General features: G+C 44.6%; 1 protein-coding gene across 4 annotated transcripts in view; it reads left to right on the forward strand.

Annotated features, from left to right (window-relative positions):
- Window positions 1–19,131, forward strand: part of SYBU (syntabulin) — a 77,467-nt gene that overhangs the window by 35,410 nt on the left and 22,926 nt on the right. For all 4 annotated transcript variants that reach the window (XM_060243311.1, XM_060243314.1, XM_060243310.1 and 1 more), the window contains one exon: window positions 11,070–11,267. In XM_060243311.1, coding sequence (XP_060099294.1) covers window positions 11,070–11,267 — 198 coding nt within the window. The remainder of the gene's footprint in view (window positions 1–11,069; window positions 11,268–19,131) is intronic.

A 19,131-nucleotide genomic window follows, 5' to 3' on the forward strand; every position in this document is an offset into this window, starting at 1 on the left:
GTAAGCCCCAGTAAATAAAATGGAATTTATTTCTGAGCAGACTGGTGGTTTAGGATTGCTCTCTGAGGTAGGGTTGCGAGGTTCTCCCCTGTTACTGGTGTGGGATCCAGATCCAGGTTGGGAAACTATGGGAGATTTGAGGATGGAGCCTGGGTAGGACGGGGCCCTCAGTGGAGTACAATGCCACAAAGTCCACCCTCCAAAGCAGCCATTTTGTCCAGGGGAACTGATCTCTGTAGTCCAGAGATGAGCCGTAATTCCAGGGGATCCCCAGGTCCCACCTGGAGGCTGACATCCCTACCTGAGCTGTTGTTTGTAGGACCTCCAGCTTATATCTCACCAAGCACACAGATTCAGTAGGAGGCCTTGGGCAAGGTGCTGTGCTTCAACTTCCTCAAATACAGAATAGGGGGAATTACTATTGGCCTGCATTACAGGGCTGTTGAATGTGGAAATAATGCATGTGTGAAACCCTTTGAACACTGAAGGTACTACAAATATCCTGACTGCTGTACAAAGCTGACTGTTGACTGATTTTGCAGAATGACAGGAAAGGAAGGAGTCAGTGGATTTAAATGGGATTAAACTCTCTAACATTCATCTGATCTCGCTGTGTTTAGAAGCAGGGAAACTTGGATTTTCCCCTCAGTCAGATTTTTCTTTCAGTGCGCAGAATTATACTGCAGACTTTAAAGAACATTTTCCAGTGTGCTGCTCTTGCAGTTATGATGCATTAATTGATTATAGTGCCCATGGTTTCCTCTTATTTATTCTCCAAAACAACCTGGTGAAGTAGATCAGTACAATTCCTGTAAAAAAGACGGAACCTGCAATCCTGGAACGTTTACTTTGGAACTTTTAGTAGGATTGATGTCCGAGTGAGCGTGCCAGGGATCAGAATGTGCGAGAAAGTGACTTTTACTAGGTCATAAAGCACATACATAACCTAGCCAGGGTCTCGACTCCAGATTTCTCTGATCCAAGAGGCTTAGATTTTTATGGACTCTGGCTGGGATTCAAAGAGTGCTGACTCAGCCTAGAGGCTCACATGAGTCCAACTAGAATGCTGGCCTTTTTTTGAACAGCTGACTCCCTACTTCGTGCAGTGTCACAGACTAGTTTGGAAACTTTCCCCCAGTTTCAAAAGCAGTTTGTAATGTAGACTGAGGAGTTGCTTTTTGACCAAAAGAGAGAGAGAGAGAGCATTTTAAAATACAAAAACTAAAATTTCTTTTCCTTTGTCTCGAAGAACTGGCCGGCTGGATCTTTGGATTCATGGGTGATGTGTGAGAGAATGCTAAAATTCACAGCTTCTCAGGATAGCTGTGTTGGTCTGTAGTAGAACAGTTAGATTTTAATCCAGAAGCGCCTTAGACACCAACAAGAGGTTTCAAATTAAGCTTTCGAGAGTCAAATCTCCCTTTGTCAGATGCAGTGGGATAAAAGTGATTCCCCTCTGCTCTAAGCAAGCTGATTACAATATACCTTGTACCTTTGTATCTTTTACAAGGATTCTGCTCAATAAGTCCCCCTCCCCCCACCTTCTGACTAGGGTAAAAGAGATCTCCACTTTTATTCTACTGTGCCTGATGAAGGGAGCTGTGAATCTCTACACCCTGAAACTCTTCTTGGTCTCTGAGGTGCTAGTGGACTCAAATCTGTTAAAATAACTAAAATAACTTCAACTCTAGAGGTAAAAATGGTCTTGTTGAGGGAACTCCACCATGTGCTCCGAATATTATTTCCATGCCCGGGGAGATGTCTTGTCCACTATAAGTCAAAAGATATGTCATCTCCATTGATGGACAGTCCGCTTCTATGTGCAGCTGCTATTCTGTGTGACGGTGAAGATTTTGATCCTGCAAGAGAGAAGTAGAGTTCAGATGTTCATCTGATACTTCTATGCATGGAAAAAATGTCTCTGGCAGCATAAGCTGGCCATTGCCATCGTACAGATGTACAGTTTTCCATGCAGCTGTTTGGAACCGGAGGTTTGCACCGGTGTTAGGTGTAGGGCTAGTTTAAAAATAACTGATGGGTCACAGGAAAGAGGAGAGGGCATAAATGAGCATGTCATTGTTGGCAGCTGAATGCAAAAGCCTGGCTTAGTCATTGGCATGTCTAAAGGCTGTTAACGATATGCACTCGGAGGAGGAATGGGTATGAGTGCCAAGTTCATTTTGTTCCTGTGGTAAGCAGCCTGGTGTCTTCTTGAAAACAGGAGAACTGCAATTAAAAACAAAGAGCTTTTTCTGTGTAAATTTTACTTGGTACCAAAATTTAATTTCACTTTGGATTCTATATTCATATTTCTGAATCTTCTGATACCACTTCGTATCTCTGTCTCTCTGTCTCTGTCTCTCCCTATCTGTCTCTGTCGTTCTCTCCTTCCCCATATACCACTTTTACCCCCAATGGGAATGCCAGAGGGCTTACATCTTTCTCCTTTTCTCCATTTTACCCTCATAATAACCCTTAAAATGGGCTAGGCTTGGAAAGTGTGACTGTCCCAAGGTCACCCAGCAAGCTTCCATAGTAGAGCAGGACTTGGAATTGGACTCTCCCAGATCCTAGTTTGGCACTCTGACTGCTGCACCACACTGCTGTAGCAAAGCAGAGGAATGTCACCCCTTGTGCCAAGGAAGCAATGGTGTCCTTGTTGTGACAACTGGAGAGTGACAAGGAAGTAAAGGTTCGCTTCTTGTGACCAAGCAGTGGCATCCTGTCAGGAGTTTTATGCAAATGTTACTTCCTTTGGAACCGGACCTTGCAAAAGGCAAGAGAAGAGATCATGGTACAGTCCTGAAAAGCCTATAGATCAGATCACCCGACGAGTAAATTCAAGTAGTGAGCCTCTGAGCAGGCCAAGGCAACCTGTTTTACTTGCAGGACTCTGGTGGCCTGAACAGATGTCTCTCAAGGAGTAATTTGGCAGAAGTGGCTTTTCTCTACAGGGAAGTGTAGCAATTCAGGAAGGGTCACTGTTGCCCGACAAAGGCACAGGAGTCCCGCCAGACAAAAAGCAGTGCCAATAAAGCCTACTCATTCCAGCAGGGTAGCTGTGTAAGTCTGTTGCAGTGAAACCCACAAAAGACTCATGACTCCTTAAAGACTCCTTGGAGCTTCTTGCCTTTAGATGATGACAAATCAGAGTTACATGCTCACCTGTTAGGTAAATGGCACGCTCATGCTGGAGTGCAATATGTAATATGAATATTTATAGGACAGTAAACTACTCTCAGAGTCCAGCAGTATAGTCAAAATATATATTTAACAGCCCTGGCATGATTAATTATGCTGAGCGCATAAAGAACTAGCATGGGCTTTTTGTGAGCCCACTTCATCAGGTGCATGATAATGTTCCTCATTATCAGATGTGGGGAGGAGGCAGCATATGAGGGCGCTTGCCAGCAGGCCTTGCATGTGACTCTCTGACTAGCCACTCTTGGAAACAGGATGCTGGACTAGGTGGACCATTCTTCTGATATGGCATGACTGCTCAGGTTCTTAGGATCATAGAATCATAGATTTAGAAGCGACCTCCAGGGTTATCTAAGCCAACCCCCTACACAATGCAGGAAACTCAAAATGTGTGTGAATCTAGAAGAGAAATCTGGCTCCAGTGCCTTTTCCCTGATGGGAATCATATTGCTTGCTGCTACTTATCCAGGTATCTGTATGGTCAATGGCAAAGTCTGATGGAGATGTTCCTCATCTGCCTGGTTGATTGACTGGTCCTTTTTAGCCTATGGCCACTTTAACAAGCTGTAGCCACTTTGCAAGTTGGCTTTTCTTCCAGACTTGGACACATTCCTAATAAACCCTGGTGCAGTTGATCATGCTAAGTCTATAAGGTGAGGGGTTGATACCGTAGGAGCTCTTGCTCAGCATTTCAGGGCAAACAGAGCTGTGTACATTCTATCTGCCCATCAGGTTTCCAAAATACTTCTGGGAATGTCTTTCCTTTAGATTATAGCCGGTCAGAGAGCCCATCTGTTTGGTAAAAGGATTGATTTGTTGTTATTGTAAGTCATTAGTGTCCTGACCAGAAGAACAGAATTCTGACTAAATGGACTGGGTTAGATCATATAACTCCCTTTGGGATAGTATAGAAGCCTTTCTTTCTCAATACAAAACTCCTCCAATTGGGGCACAGTTCCTTACTTAGCAGATGGGAATCATAAGGTCCAGCCAAATGTAAGTTATGGGCCTGATCTGGGACACTGGGCAGACCATCTGCTCATTTTTTACTTTGAAAAACTAAGCTATGTGCTGCATATATTTATTTGGGGGAGTAAGTGCATTGAAGCTTTGAAGGAAACATTTTAGGATTGTGCAATAAGAAATCAAGTATGTTCTTAATAATGCAATGTTACATAGCGGTATTCCAGTCTGAGCCCATTTGATTCTCTTGGGGCGTAAGTGTCAACCTCCAAGTGGGACCTGGGGATCCCCTGGAATTACAGCTCATTTACAGCTCAGTTCCCTGAGAGAAAACAAGCACTTTGGAGAGTGACCCCTATGGCATTGTCCCCCACTGAGGTCCCTGTCCTCCCCACGCTCCTTCCCCAAATCTCCAGTAGATTCCCAACCTAGATTCCCAATCCTACCTCACCATCCCCTGCCAGTGACCAGGAGGTACCTGGCAACCCTGAGTCAGAGTGGGACAAGGGTCGTATCCTGTGAATTTTATTAGGTCTACCTGGTGGAACCTGGTGGGCTTAGATAGGGTAAGATTTATTAATAGTACAGCTGCAAAAAAGAGTCATTAAGGGGTGGGGTTGCCAAGTCTGTATTGGAAAATACCTGGAGACTTTGGGGGTGGAGCCAGGAAAGCGTGGGGTTTGGGGAGGGGAGGGGCCTCAGCATGGGACAATGCCATAGAGTCCACCCTTCATAGCAGCCATTTTCTTCAGGGAAGCTGATCTCTGCCAGCTGGAGATCAGTTGTAAAAGCGGGAGATCTCCAGGCCCCACCTGGAGGCTGGCAACACTATTAAGGGGGAAGAAACTGGTTTGTCTTGCTGTTTTCCAGCAAATGCAAATAAAGCTTACTGAACTGCTCCCTCACCCCCAGCTGCCCGGGAGCTTCATGCCCAAGTCAAGAGGATGGAGTAGCTCTTAGTCATCACAGGAATGGTAGCTTTTGAAATGCATTTATCAAGGCAGCAGTCTGCTATAATACCTTGTTTCCATTTGTTTGGAAGTGAAAGGTTCTCGGAAATAGCCAGCCCATTACAGCTATAAATGATTCTATGGCATGTGCAATTGGTTTCAGTAAGAATGAAGAAAGCATTTCATTGCGACAAGCTGCTGAATTAGGTTTCAGTCATGTACACACTCGAGTGCAACATTTAATATGAATATTTATAGGGCAGTAAAACACTGGCCAAGTCCAGCAGTATAATCAGAAATAGACTCAAAAGAAAGTGAATTATATCAGTTATAGTCCCAATCCTAGAAGTTCAGTAGTCACTGGTGCAGTTCACAATAAAATAAATTGTTCAGCGTGTATAATATGAAACCAAAGAAATGCTTCCTGGTTATGTAGATTAACACATATGAACATATGAAGCTGCCTTATACTGAATCAGACCTTTGGTCCATCAAAGTCAGTATTGTCTTCTCAGACTGGCAGTGGCTCTCCAGGGTCTCAAGCTGAGGCTTTTCACACCTATTTGCCTGGACCCTTTTTTGGAGATGCCAGGGATTGAACCTGGGACCTTCTGCTTACCAAGCAGATGCTCTACCACTGAGCCACCATCCCTCCCCGACAACTGTGAATTTCTAATTCAAAAAGCAGTGTATTTATGTCTACTACATATCTGATTTTTTGGTGAGTATTTTGTTTGTGTGTGTGCGTGCATGGAAATCATGGTTGACTTCTGGCGACCCCAAGGGGGGCTTGGACATTCAGAGGTGGGTTGCTATTGCCCGCCGCTGCATCCTGGCCCTGGTATTCCTTGGAAGTCTCCCTTCCAGGTACTTGCCAGGGTTGGCCCTGTTAACTTCCGATAACGAGACTGGGCAATCCAGGTCATGGGGTCTGTGTACTACATTTATAAGAACATAAGAGAAGCCATGTTAGATCAGGCCAATGGCCCATCCAGTCCAACACTGTGTCACACAGTGGCAAAATTTTGCCACTGTGTGACACAGTGTTGGACTGGATGGGCCATTGGCCTGATCTAACATGGCTTCTCTTATGTTCTTATAAATGTAGTATATATATATATATACACACACACACTGTGGCTAATAGCCACTGATGGACCTCTGCTCCATATTTTTATCTTAACCCCCTCTTGAAGCTGGCTATGCTTGTGGCCGCCACCACCTCCTGTGGCAGTGAATTCCACATGTTAATCACCCTTTGGGTGAAGAAGTACTTTCTTTTATCCGTTTTAACCCACGAGTTCTTGTATTGTGAGAAAGGGAGAAAAGTACTTCTTTCTCTGCTTTCTCCATCCCATGCATATATGATCAGGGTGGGCCTAATGCTCTGCAGTGTGTTTGAATTCACCTCTTGCTAGCCTTACTGATCCATCTGTCTGCTGCCTTCTTTTCTTTATGCAGATTGGATCAGCATGGTATTATTTATTTATTTATTACTTTCCATTTCTAACCCACCCTCTCTGCGAGTGGACTCAGGGCGACTGACTATCAATTATAAATTATAATTTAAAATCAATAAAATACAATTAACAATTTAAAACATTCTATGGCACTGTACACTGTACATTTCAATATAGGCAGGCTCTTCTATCCTGATGGTGATCTTATAGTAACTGTAGCTCTTTAGCAATGTAGGGTGGCAGTCCTCTCCCGGTTTAGGTGTTAAACGCCTGCCGAAATAGTTCAGTTTTACAGGCCCTGCAGCAGGTAGAAAGATCCCGCAGGGCCCTTATGGCCTCTGGTAGGGCATTCCATATTTCTGGTGCTGCCACTGAGAAGACCTAAGCCCGTGTAGAGCACAACCTGGCCTCCTTTGGCCCGGGGATGGATAGTAGGTTTTATGTCCCTCAATGCAGTGCTCTCTGGGGAACATGCAGAGAAAGGTGGTATAATGGTTAGGGCTACAGTCCAGGGAGACTCAGAGTCAAATCCTCCCGTACAAAGTTCATTGTGTGACTTCTGGCTGGCTGATCTCCTTCAGCCTCAACAGGATTTTATTTGTTTATTATACTTGACTTCATTGTATGACTTCAGCAGGAACTTATTTGCATATTAGGCCACATCCCCTGATACCAAGCCAGCTGGAACTGTGTTCCTGCTCAAAAAAGAAGCCCTATATTTACTTAATAACTTGTATTTTCTCCAGTGAGGACCCAAAGCTGTTTACATCATTGTCTCATTCCTTTTCGTTGGAATGAGAGATTCCATGGCAGAGTGAGGATTGAAACCTGGGTCTCCCAGATTGTATTCTGACAATAAACAGCCTGGTTGTTGTGAAAATAAAATTGTGGTGGTGGGGAGAACAGTGAGCTCCTTGAGGAGTGGGGTAGAGATCATTCATTCATTCATTCATTCATTCATTCAAACATAGGGTTGCCAAGTCCAACCCCAGAAATATCTGGGGACTTTGGGGGTGGAGCCAGGAGACTTTTGGGGTGGAGCCAGGAGACACTGGGGTGGAGCTAGGGGGAGGGGGAAACGGCGCCGGGGAGCGTGGTGAGTCGCCCCGCAGCTGCCGCCTCTTCTCCACTCGCCATGACTGCTCCGCCGAGATGGGCTCAGCCTGAGCCCATCTCGGAGGAGCAGCCACGGCGAGCAGAGAAGAGGCGGCAGCGGCGCGGCGGCCTCGCCCGCTCCGCCTCTGGGGTGGAAGCGGAGGGGGGTGGAGGCGGGCCGGGGGCGTGGCGAGCCGCAAGTCCGGGTCCTAGAAGGGCCCGGATTCGCAGCTCGCCATGCTCCTGGCCTGCCTCGCCCTCCCCTTCTCTGGTTTTGGCTGCGCTGCTCTTGGCTGCTCTTCCGAGATGGGCTCAGCTTGGGCCCATCTCGGAGGAGCAGCTGCGGTGGGCGGGGAGGGGGCGGCGGCCTCGCCCGCTTCAGGATCGGGCAGCTCGCCATGCTCCCCGGCGCCCTTTTCCCCCTCCCCCCGCTTCCGTTTTTTTGAGGAGCGGGGGAAGAGAGTGGAAATCCTGGGGTCCCCCGCCAGGGCGGGAGGGTTGGGAAGCCTATTCAAACAGGACTTTTTTTTCTGGGGAGCACGGTGGAGCAGAGTTCCGGAACCTCTTTGTGAAAACAAAAATTTTAAATACGTTTAAAAGTTTACAAAGAGCACCCATGTGTTTCCCCTTCATTTCCCTCCTAAAAGTTCCAGCAACTCTTTTCCCAAAAATAAAGTCCTGTGTTTAAAAGATAATTTCCTATTTTTCTCAAAGTTCAAGGTGGTGAACAAATATAATAAAATAACAAAATAGAACAAAAACAATGAAATACCATCCACCAAACAGGCAACCACGAAGACAGCCTGGGAAAAAAAGAAGACGCCTGCTTTGAAAAGACTGGCCTTCCACACCTTCCTAAAATTGGCCAGCAAGGGTATCCCTTCAACCTCCTCTAGAAAGTTATTTCAAATATTTGGGCCTCTAGGAATTGGTGGCCAACTTTGGGGAGGACTGCAAAAGGCTAGGACCCACCTTCACAGCCTTCCTGGCCAATTTTGGGGATGCGACCCACAGGTTGGAAAACTCTGCTCCAACAGAAAGAACCTAGTTTCCATAGAAGAACAACCATAGCCCTGGAGAACAGCACACAGCTTTGTTTTGGGAGAACTAAATTAAAAAGAACTAAATTCAGATTCTACTCTCCAAACAATTACAAAAATATTTTTTATTGTATATGTGGGGAACATGAGGGAAGTACACATGTGCTTTGGGCAGGACCAGTTTTGGAATTGGGGAAGGAGGGTTTCCCCCCCAAAACTCTGTCTTCCCCTCAGGCAAAGTGGATGTCTGCATATCGTTATACTGCTTTGCTAAGAAGGGGGATGGTTGTTCAAATGCATAATTCTATGAGGCGGAAGCAAAGCAGGCATCTATGAATCACGCATGTCATATAACACAGTATGTAGAATGTGCTTTACAGAGGAAGGTCTCTGATGCCAAGGAGATGATAATCTCAGTCTAAATTGGATAACATATCAAGAGAGTGAGGAGAGGGTTGGATGAATGAGAAATGAACTCATGAAAATACAGCTACACATACTCATTCTCCATTTCAGTGCAGTGTAAGGATTGGAGTATCATGTTTCTGCCTCGGACCTAGATGTATTCTTAAGATCTCTGTTGAAATCTTAGGGGCATAAGCAAGACCATAAACTGGATGGTTTCTTCTGCTCATGCCTGCTGCCAATAACTACTACTCCTCAGTTGGAAACAGGAGGCACTAACAGCTCAGCTATGCTTAACTTTATTGCATGTGTGACAAGGAATAATAGTTGGTGTGAGTTTTATGTTTGATTATTTATATACTGCTGCTCTTTAAGACTTTAATAACATGTGCCATTATGGGTAATAAAACAAAATTCTGGGTAATGGAGATGTCCACTACAGATGGCAATTAATGGATATCAGTGCTGAAGTGATTTGGGTTCTGAAAGTGTTTTTGTTCATGTTTGATGTGTTCTTAAGAAATAAGAATCAATATTTTCTAAACATCCTGTCTTTTCTCTGACGGGAGAGTAACATGTCAGGGTGGGGATCAGGAGACCACCTGGAATTGGCCCCCATTTCCTACCTCTGCATCCCAGGCTGGTGGGGTAAATATAGCAGGGGATTAGTGGCATCAGCACAATGTACCATGTGACTTTTAGTGGAAAACTGAAAGCGATGTCATCACATTGCTTTAGTGCTCTAGGATTTGCCCCAAACTCTATGGTTTAATACTGGTTTGGAGCAAATCCTAGAACCATGGCCTGATTTGATGTTGTCTTTGATGTCGCTTCCAGTTTTGCTCCAAAAATGATGTTGTATAGGCACAACTGTCCTTGCCCCATTTGTAGAGGAGACTGCCCCCTTCCTATACAAGCACAGGTACCAAGTCACCTTTGGATCCAAGCCATAACACAGTCTTTAAACCCAATTTTCCACCTCCCCCAAGTTCTTTTCTGTAGTGAAGGTAATGATCTCTTCACTGCTGAAATGATTGTAAGAGGCCTTGGAAGATACGTATTACAGGTCTGCAACCCTACAAACCAAATTAACCACTGCAGAAGGTTGTTTTGGAGCATAGGGTTGCCAGCCCCCAGAGTTTTTCCCAGCTGTGATGTCAGTCCTCTCCAGGAACTGTCAAAAACTCTTTGGTTTTACTGTACAGTTTTGGCCAGTTCCTCCATGTCCCCCCTCCCCCCAGTCGCCCACTGATTTCAGGGCCTGGCAACTCTATTTGGAAGCAAGGGGAGAACACCCCCCTCCCCACATATATATATATATATAATGTGCATGGTATTTTTGTGTGTGAGTAAACAGACTACCAGTGCTGGTCTGAGTGTCCCAAAGTCTTTTTCAGTCCTGTCTCCTTCCATTTTAAAGCTTCCTGTTGAGCTGCTCTGATCCTAGTTACTTTTTACAGTCTTCAGACATCCAGACGTGTCCCCAAAAATGCAATCCCAGTTTCAAAAATCAGAAACTACCCTACAGATTACAAAAACCTTATCCACCAGCTGAGAGGCTAGGCTGTTCATTAGAAACCAGCAACTTCACCATGAAATAAAGAAAGGAATGGTCCCTATGCAAGCACCAGTTGTTTCTGATTCTGGGGTGACGTTGCTTTCACAATGTTTTCACGGCAGACTTTTTACAGGGTGGTTTGCCGTTGCCTTCCCCAGTCTTTTACACTTTCCCCCGAGCAAGCTGGGTACTCATTTTACCGACCTTGGAAGGTTGGAAGGCTAAGTCAACCTCGAGCCAGCTACCTGAAAACCCAGCTTCCGCCGGGGATTGAACTCAGGTCGTGAGCAGAGCTTAGGACTGCAGTACTGCAGCTTTAACACTCTGCGCCTTGTGTTTGACTTAACGGGATAACATTCCTTGTAGCATTTTGTTGATTTTTGTCCCCTGTTTTCAGATGACACAGGTTGCCCCAGCAGCCAGTCGGTATCTCCAGTGAAGACTCCTCCTGACACTGGACACAGTCCAGTCAGCTTTTGTACTGGCAGCGATGGAGACCACACAAGAAAGAAATTTAATTCGGGAACAATGGGGGACGGAATGCAACAGTCAGCTCGGTATAAGAAGGAAACAAAGACAAGCCTCGTAAAGCCTGGTAAGGACTCCTCAGATTTTGCATTTTGTGCTGCTGTCATTGTTCAATGAGCATGTAGAAGGTCTGCTTGTTTTTCTTTACTCTTGCAAATATTGTACGGGCCCAATGTATAAAGAAAACAATTGTAGGGACCACAGCGGTGTTCCTTTTCTTTAAGCACACATGTTGAATACTGAAAAGGTTGACATTATAATCCCTTGAAGCTTGGTTGCGTTTTGTATAAAATCAGAAAGCAGTTTAATGCTTGGAATATACTGCAAATTTATTTGAAGCCTCCGAGAAACTATAGTTTATTGTTTTTATGTTCAATCATGTTTCATTCCTTGGGGATGATTTTCTGCTGGAATAAAATGTTCCTTTCTCTGCAGATTGAAATGCACAATGGTTACTAATATATCCATATTTTATATATATCCATATTTTTTCTCCATAATTTTATTTGTTGTTGTTGACTAGCTTCTCTTGCTTTTGTTATTGGTTAAAGCAAGAATGTAATTTAAATGGAGACTTAATAAGGTGGGGAAACAGCTTTAGCTCTTTATTGGTGCTGATGGAAAAGGGGAGAGGCCTTTTAAAAGCAATTTTGGCTAAGAAACGTGTTATGTTATACTTTTGATCATCAACTAAAAAAGGAGTCACATAAATAGTTTTCCCAAATAGTCTGTGGAGGAGGTATATAGACACATTCTTGTGAACAGAGAGTTCTGTTGCTTGAATTTAACAAGCTCAATATTTTTTTTTTATGTAAGAAGCTTAATTTAATATATGCTGATAATATTCATGTGTCTGGATGACAGACATCTCTCCAACACGGTGGTTAAGTCATAGAGCACATGATTTGAATGCATAAGGTCCCAGGGCCAGTTCCTGGCATCTCCAGTCAAAGGATCTCAGGTAGCAGGTGTTGGGGAAGAACTCTGTCCACCTGAATCTCTGGAAAGCTGCTACCAGTTAGAGAAAACAATACTGAGTTAGGTGGACCGGTGTTCTAACTCAGTATAAGGAAGCTTTATGTCTCCATTAAAACCATGTGATGTGAAAGCAGTGGTCATAGTAACAGTGTACAGAACATGTTTTTAAAGTGCTTAGTATGTGTTATTTGAATGTTTTACAGTAGCCCAGTAATAGTGTTATCATCCCTTCCCCCAGTCTACAATAGGGTTGCCAATCCCCAGGTGGGGGCAGGAGATCCTCTGGTTTGGATCTCTCCCCCCATTTCAGGGTTATCAGAAAGTGGGGGTGGGGGAAAAGAAATGTCTGCTAGGCACTCCATTATATCCTATGGAGACTGGTTCTCACAGGGTATAATGGAGAATCAATCTGTTGAGTATCTGGGACTCGGGGGGCCTGCTTTTTGATGTAGAGATACCAAATTTTCAACATAGCATCTCCTCAAAACGTCCCCCAAGTTTCAAAAAGATTGGGCTAGGGGGTCCAATTCTATGAGCCTCTAAAGAAGATGCCCCAATCCTTCATTATTTCCAATTGGAGGGAAGGCATTTAAAAGGTGCACGGTCCCTTTAAGTGTGATGGCCAGAACTCCCTTCAGAGTTCAATTGTGCTTCTCACAACCTTGCTCCTGACTCCGCCCCCAAAGTCTTCTGGCTGCACCTCCAAAGTACCCAGATATTTCTTGAGACAGCCTGACAGCCCTAGTCTGCAGTTTTTAGTTGAGCTTTGGTTTCAACTGGACCATGACTCATACTTTCTGCTGTACTATACCAGATGAACTTGTACGGATCCACCTTTAGTATGAAAACAGAGTCATAGAGACCCAACACCAGTCACTGATGATTGCAACACATAATACAGAGCTTTCCCACATACTGGTCAAAATGGATATGGTAGTTTTTTGTTACTTCCTGTTTTTACTGTTTTGTTGAAATATTAGTTCTTGGTCTGATTTCAAGGCACTGCTGGCAACAGATATTGCGATGACTAACAGGCATATTTTTTAATGAATTTGCAGTAAACAGTTCTATCCTGTGGGCTGTCCTAAAGTGTCCTGTCAAGGTGGAAACCACAGCCTATGACAGAAGAATGGTGGTGTTGGTTAATGACTGTAGATATCTCCTCACTGGGGCTTAATTATCGGGAAATGGCTCTGTTGGAAAAGATGATCTTCCCTCTTAGCTGAAGGGAGGGGGCAGGTGTGTGTCTGTGCAAAAGAAAGTACAATTTTAGATTCTGGGAAAGACAGAGAGAAGAAGCAGACAGAACTGGAGTATGAGATGTCTTTGTCTCTGGAGGTTTATTAGTGCCAGTAGAACTGTGTTCCTACAAGATAGTTTTAGAAGGTAACATCTAGAATAGATTTGAGTCCAGTAGCAAGTTGCAACTAAGATTTTCAGATATGAGCTTTCAAGAGCTCCCTTGTATCTGATGAATGGAGCTTTGTCTCATAACTGAAAATCTTGTTAGTCTCTGAGTTGCTGCTGGACTAAAATCTAGCCATTCCTTGTAAACGCACCTCTTTATCCCACTTGTGCTGTTACCTGCACACCTGGAAATAAAGCAAATATAGCAAAATACTGTAAATCTCCAGTACTGTCCTCTAAAGGAAGCCAACCCTCTCTGACTCTTGCCACGCGTGGAAGTGGGGGATGAGGGGTACCTCGGTGGGGTAGGGCGGGATATAAATTGAATAAAATAAATAAAATAAATAAATAAATAACAGTATGTACACTAAAATATGCATCCTAGCTATGTGTACAAAGCTAATTTAACAGTATTTTCTATTAATAATAATATAATAATAATACTTTTTATTTATATCCCGCCCTCCCCGCCAAGGCAGGCTCAGGGCGGCTTTGTGTCCATGGTACTTAGAAGAAGAAGAAGAAGAAGAAGAAGATATTGGATTTATATCCCGCCCTCCACTCCGAAGAGTCTCAGAGCGGCTCACAATCTCCTTTACCTTCCTCCCCCACAACAGACACCCTGTGAGGTGGGTGGGGCTGGAGAGGGCTCTCACAGCAGCTGCCCTTTCAAGGACAACCTCTGCCAGAGCTATGGCTGACCCAAGGCCATGCCAGCAGGTGCAAGTGGAGGAGTGGGGAATCAAACCCGGTTCTCCCAGATAAGAGTCTGCACACTTAACCACTACACCAAACTGGCTCTTATTACAAGTAACTTTGTGTCCATGGTAGCTAATAAACCAAGGGGAACTCTCCATTACTGAGGATTAACTCGGAGAAATCTCATAAATGGCTGTTGTGGTCCAATAGCGAATATGCTTTGTTTATTTTGTTAAGTTTAACAATAACTACTCTGTGTGGCTTACAATATAAAATCCATACAATAGAGTTAAAACTCGCATACACCGAGAATTAGCTTAAAAAGGCCATCTAGAGTTCTGTTTTGTTTTTAGTTTTCAGCTGACACAGAAAGAGGTCTCTAGGAACTGTCTGCAGTGCCGGAGTTCTGAAGATCTGATGACTTTTGCATCCCAGTGTCAGAGATCAGTACTTAAGCATTACTTGGGATGCTTCAGAATAATGATCCTGCCCTTCTCTTGTCTAAGGAGTCCAGTACAATATGCATTGTACACGCCTCCACTGTATTGGCCCAATAATGTGAGGTAGGTTAGGCTGAGCCTACCCTGAGTACCTTAATGACTGCTCAGAGATCACCCCATGAGTTTCACAGCCAAGTGGAGGTTGGAACCTAGTTTCCACAGTTCTAGCCCAGAGTCCTAACCGCTACATTACAACGGTCTTTGACTGCTGAACCAGCACCTTTTGCCCATGCTAGTGAATGACAACTTCCAACAATTGAAGAGATGGTCCTACCTGGGCTGATATAGGACAGCCCCTGGTGGAGAAGGCATAAATGTCAGGGCAGGAAACAATTTTGAGGGTTAATGGGGTAAATGGTACTAATTCTTTTCAGTTCTGTGTCCCTGCCGCTTGGCTCCTGTGAGGTGTAGCGGGAAAGAGCATTGAAGGAGTTCCAGAGAGGAGGATGACAGTGGTGCTAGAGCAGGTGATAACATTTCTGCACCTTAAATGGTATTCCTTTCCCTGGATCCTGGCCTTTCCTGCTGTTGCAAATGGTACAACAGAGGGGGAGGGGACAGTAGAGAAGACTTGGGACAGAAGACACTGCTCCCACTGTTGGGTTGGTGTCTTTTGTCCTGATGCTTGTGCATTACAGGCAGCAAGCATCAGATTGCATCAGATCCAGCAGAAAATTTGTACTTGCTCTAGAGCGCTTGCATAAACGGAAACGCAAGAAAAAGATGATGGTATCCGTTTGTGCTACCCCTCACTTATTGTATTCCCATTTATGTTTCCAGTTGTGGAAAGTCTTATGCAGCTTCTTTCTGGGCCCATCATATATAGGGAGGAAAGCACCATACGTTGCAAGCAGGACTGGTCTAACTTCGTTTTTGTTTTTGCTTGTATGTTGCTAGACCCTAGCTGTTGTCTGGTGCAGGTCCAATGTGTACCAAATTCATTCCTTTTTTATAATTCTATCATCCATTAAAATTCTGGCATCGGTGTGTTTTATGGGGACACGGTTGGGTGGTGCAGCTGAAGATGGTTTGATACATCTCTGCATCTTCGTGGTTAGAAAGAGGGGGAAAGATGCTGTTTGCTGGATACAGAGCATCCTTTCCAGCTGAGAGGGATAGCACACCAGCCCTTTGATGTATTAACACCTCTTGATTGGAGGGTATAGATTTGGTAGGCTGGAACCCCAAAATTGGAACCCCAGAACCTGTTTGTTTGTTTGTTTTGTAGCAGGAGCTCCTTTGCATATTAGGCCACACACCCCTGATGTAGCCAATCCTCCAAGAGCTTAGAGGGATCTTAGTACAGGGTCTACTGTAAGCTCCAGGATGATTGGCTACATCAGGGGGTATGGCCTAATATGCAAAGGAGTTCCTGCTACTGAAAAAGCCCTGCCCAGAACACATATGGAGTGAGGTCTGAAAATGGGGCTGTTCCTTTGAGACTTCTTGGTTTGAGCTCTTGGGGGGAATTTCTTGCTAGGAACTCCTTGGAGTATGTGTTTTGTTGTGCAGGATGGCAGAGGGGAATGATGCAGATGTACCAGGGCCAAGCATCCTGCAATTACCCAAATCAGAAGCAACTTGGATTGTCAATACTTCAGCTAGCACCTGTCCTAGCCTTTATTTTCCTTAGAATGCTTAGATCCTGCCCTTTGCAGTACTCCTAAGTTTGTGCCTTGTAGAAATAAAGTTTTGTTTAACGTGAGAGAGTCTGCACAAGTCTTTACACACCTGCCAGATCTTTGGCATGCTACTGAACAATAACCCTGCAAGGTTGGCTTTGGGCAACCACAGGGCTTTTTTTGTAGTAGGAACTTATTTGCATATTCAGCCACACACCCCTGATGCAGCCAATCCTCCAAGAACTTATGGGACTCTTAGTACAGGGTCTACTGTAGGCTCTAAGAGGATTGGCTACATCAAGGGTGTGTGGCCTAATATGAAAAGGAGTTCCTGCTACAAAAAAAAAGTCCTGGGCAACCACGTGTGAGAGGGGGTGGGTGGGTTTTACTGAAAGTGATGGGGGCAACTGAAAGGAGCGGGGCAAAACAGTAGCTAGTCTTGCCCCCAGCATGACAGGGATCAAGACTGAAGGATTCCAGTTGGCTCCTGAATATGAAAGACCGCAAGCCCTTCACAACCTGCTCGATCTGCATGCACCTTTATGTTTAAGAGCTACGGAGATGACTTGGCAGGGAGAAGCAGTGATCTGCAGGAAGTTCTGCAGTCCAGTAGACTTTCTGTTGATTTTACATCATACCATTCTGTTTTCAAGAGAAGCACGCTTTAAAGAGGGGTGTTTATTTATATATAAAACCGTTGCTTGTAACGTTGTCCTGGGCATACTGCTGTTTGTTCTCCATTTGTTGCAAAGATCAGCAAACCAGGGAGAGAAATAATGTGTTTGGTGTTCAGACACAGGATACAGAATGTACAAAAACTGAATAGCAGCTTTGTCATGGGAGTGGTTTTTTTAGAGAATAGCTTTGCATTGGCCCATTGTGCTGAAGAGCACTTTCAAAATATCGCTTAGTCTGCTCTTGCCGGTAGTTAGATTTTAAAGAGGGCAGTTCACTGTAAAGTTGACACTGAAGAGTTATGTTTAGTAAGGCACATTTGGCACCCAATAAAATAGTTTCATTGCCAGTGAATAGGTGGTTGATGATCTTACCAGTTCTTTCTGTTGCCATTCATTTTGCAGTTAACCGCTCTGACTTCTCTGGAGGTAAATATGCAGGAGTCTTCGCTAAAATCAAAGTTATATCAAAAAGTATAGTACCCATTTGTTCATAAGCTCATTGTCAAGCTCCCTCTCAGTTGTTGTCTGAAGGCTCAAAACCTTCATTTGGGTAGCATTTGAAAAGGAAGCATAATGCCAGATTCAACATTTAGGAGACCATTGAACAGTTATTGATCAGAAGCTTCAATGAGGGATTCTTTGACTTCCATAACGTGAGAGGCTAGGCTGCTCAAGGACTCTTGTCTTACTAGGGCAGCTTCGGTTGGTGCCACAGAGGTTCACTGCTGGCTTCCCATTCATTCCTCTTCCGCATCCATAATGAACTCCTGGGATTGGATCCCAACATTCTGTCCTGCTACTTGTGGAGCCTCCATATGATCCAAGGAGCATTCTTCTGGTGCAAAGAATTTTCCAGAGGTGGAACATGTTTCATCCATCAAATAAGTCTACTTTCACTGCTGGAAGACTGCTTGCATTGCAGGAAGAGTCCACTGTTAGTGGAATGGAAACTTTGTTTCCAGACCTTTAATGTTTCACTTTTAGGGTTGCCAAGTCCAATTCAAGAACTATCTGAGGACTTTGGGGGTGGAGCCAGTAGACTTTGGGGGTGGAGCCAGGAGCAAGGGTGTGACAAGCGTAATTGAACTCCAAAAGGAGTTCTGGCCATCACATTTAAAGGGACCACACTCCTTTTAAATGCCTTCCTTCCATAGGAAATAATGGATAGGGGCACCTTTTGGGGGGGTTCATAGAATTGGACACCCTGGTCCAATCTTTTTGAAACTTGGGGATATTTTGGGGAGAGGTTCTGAATGCTATCCTGAAAATTTGGTGCCTCTACCTCAAAAAACACCCCCCCCCCGATACCCATGGATCTATTCCCCATTATTTCCTATGGGAATAAGTCTCCATAGGGAATAACAAGAGTTCTCAGCAGACATTCCTCTCCCCCCACTTTCTGATGACCTTGAAGCAGGGGAGGGCCTCCAAACCAGGGGATCCCCTGCCCCCACCTGGGGATTTGCAAGCCTATTCCCTTCATAGCACAATCAGTGATCTTGACAATCTAAGTTTCTTTCCTTTCCTCCTCTCTCCATTGCTTCCTGTGACCAGGGCTTTTTTTGAGCAGGAACACACAGGAACGCAGTTCCAGCTGGCTCAGTGCCAGCAGGTGCGGCCTGATATGCAAATGAGCTCCTGCTGGGCTTTTTCTTCAAAAAAGGCCTGTGTGAAACAACAGTGACATCAGGGGGTGTGGCCTAATATGCAGATTAGTTCCTGCTGGGCTTTTTCTACAAAGAAAACTAACGTGGTGCTTTCTTTTTCATTGCTCCCCTCTATTGTTTCTACTAACTCTCAAAATTTTAATTGCTAACTTCTCTGGCTAGGGAATTTCATTCTCCAGCTCCTTCAACATATGAACATATATGAACATGTGAAGCTGCCTTATACTGAATCAGACCCTCGGTCCATCAAAGTCAGTATTGTCTACTCAGACTGGCAGCAGCTCTCCAGGGTCTCAAGCTGAGGTTTTTAGTTGAAGATGCCGGGGATTGAACCTGGGCCCTTCTGCTTTCCGAGCAGATGCTCTACCACTGAGCCACCAT

Source organism: Heteronotia binoei, chromosome 7 (assembly GCF_032191835.1).
Source record: "Heteronotia binoei isolate CCM8104 ecotype False Entrance Well chromosome 7, APGP_CSIRO_Hbin_v1, whole genome shotgun sequence".
Classification (NCBI taxonomy): Eukaryota; Metazoa; Chordata; class Lepidosauria; order Squamata; family Gekkonidae; genus Heteronotia; species Heteronotia binoei.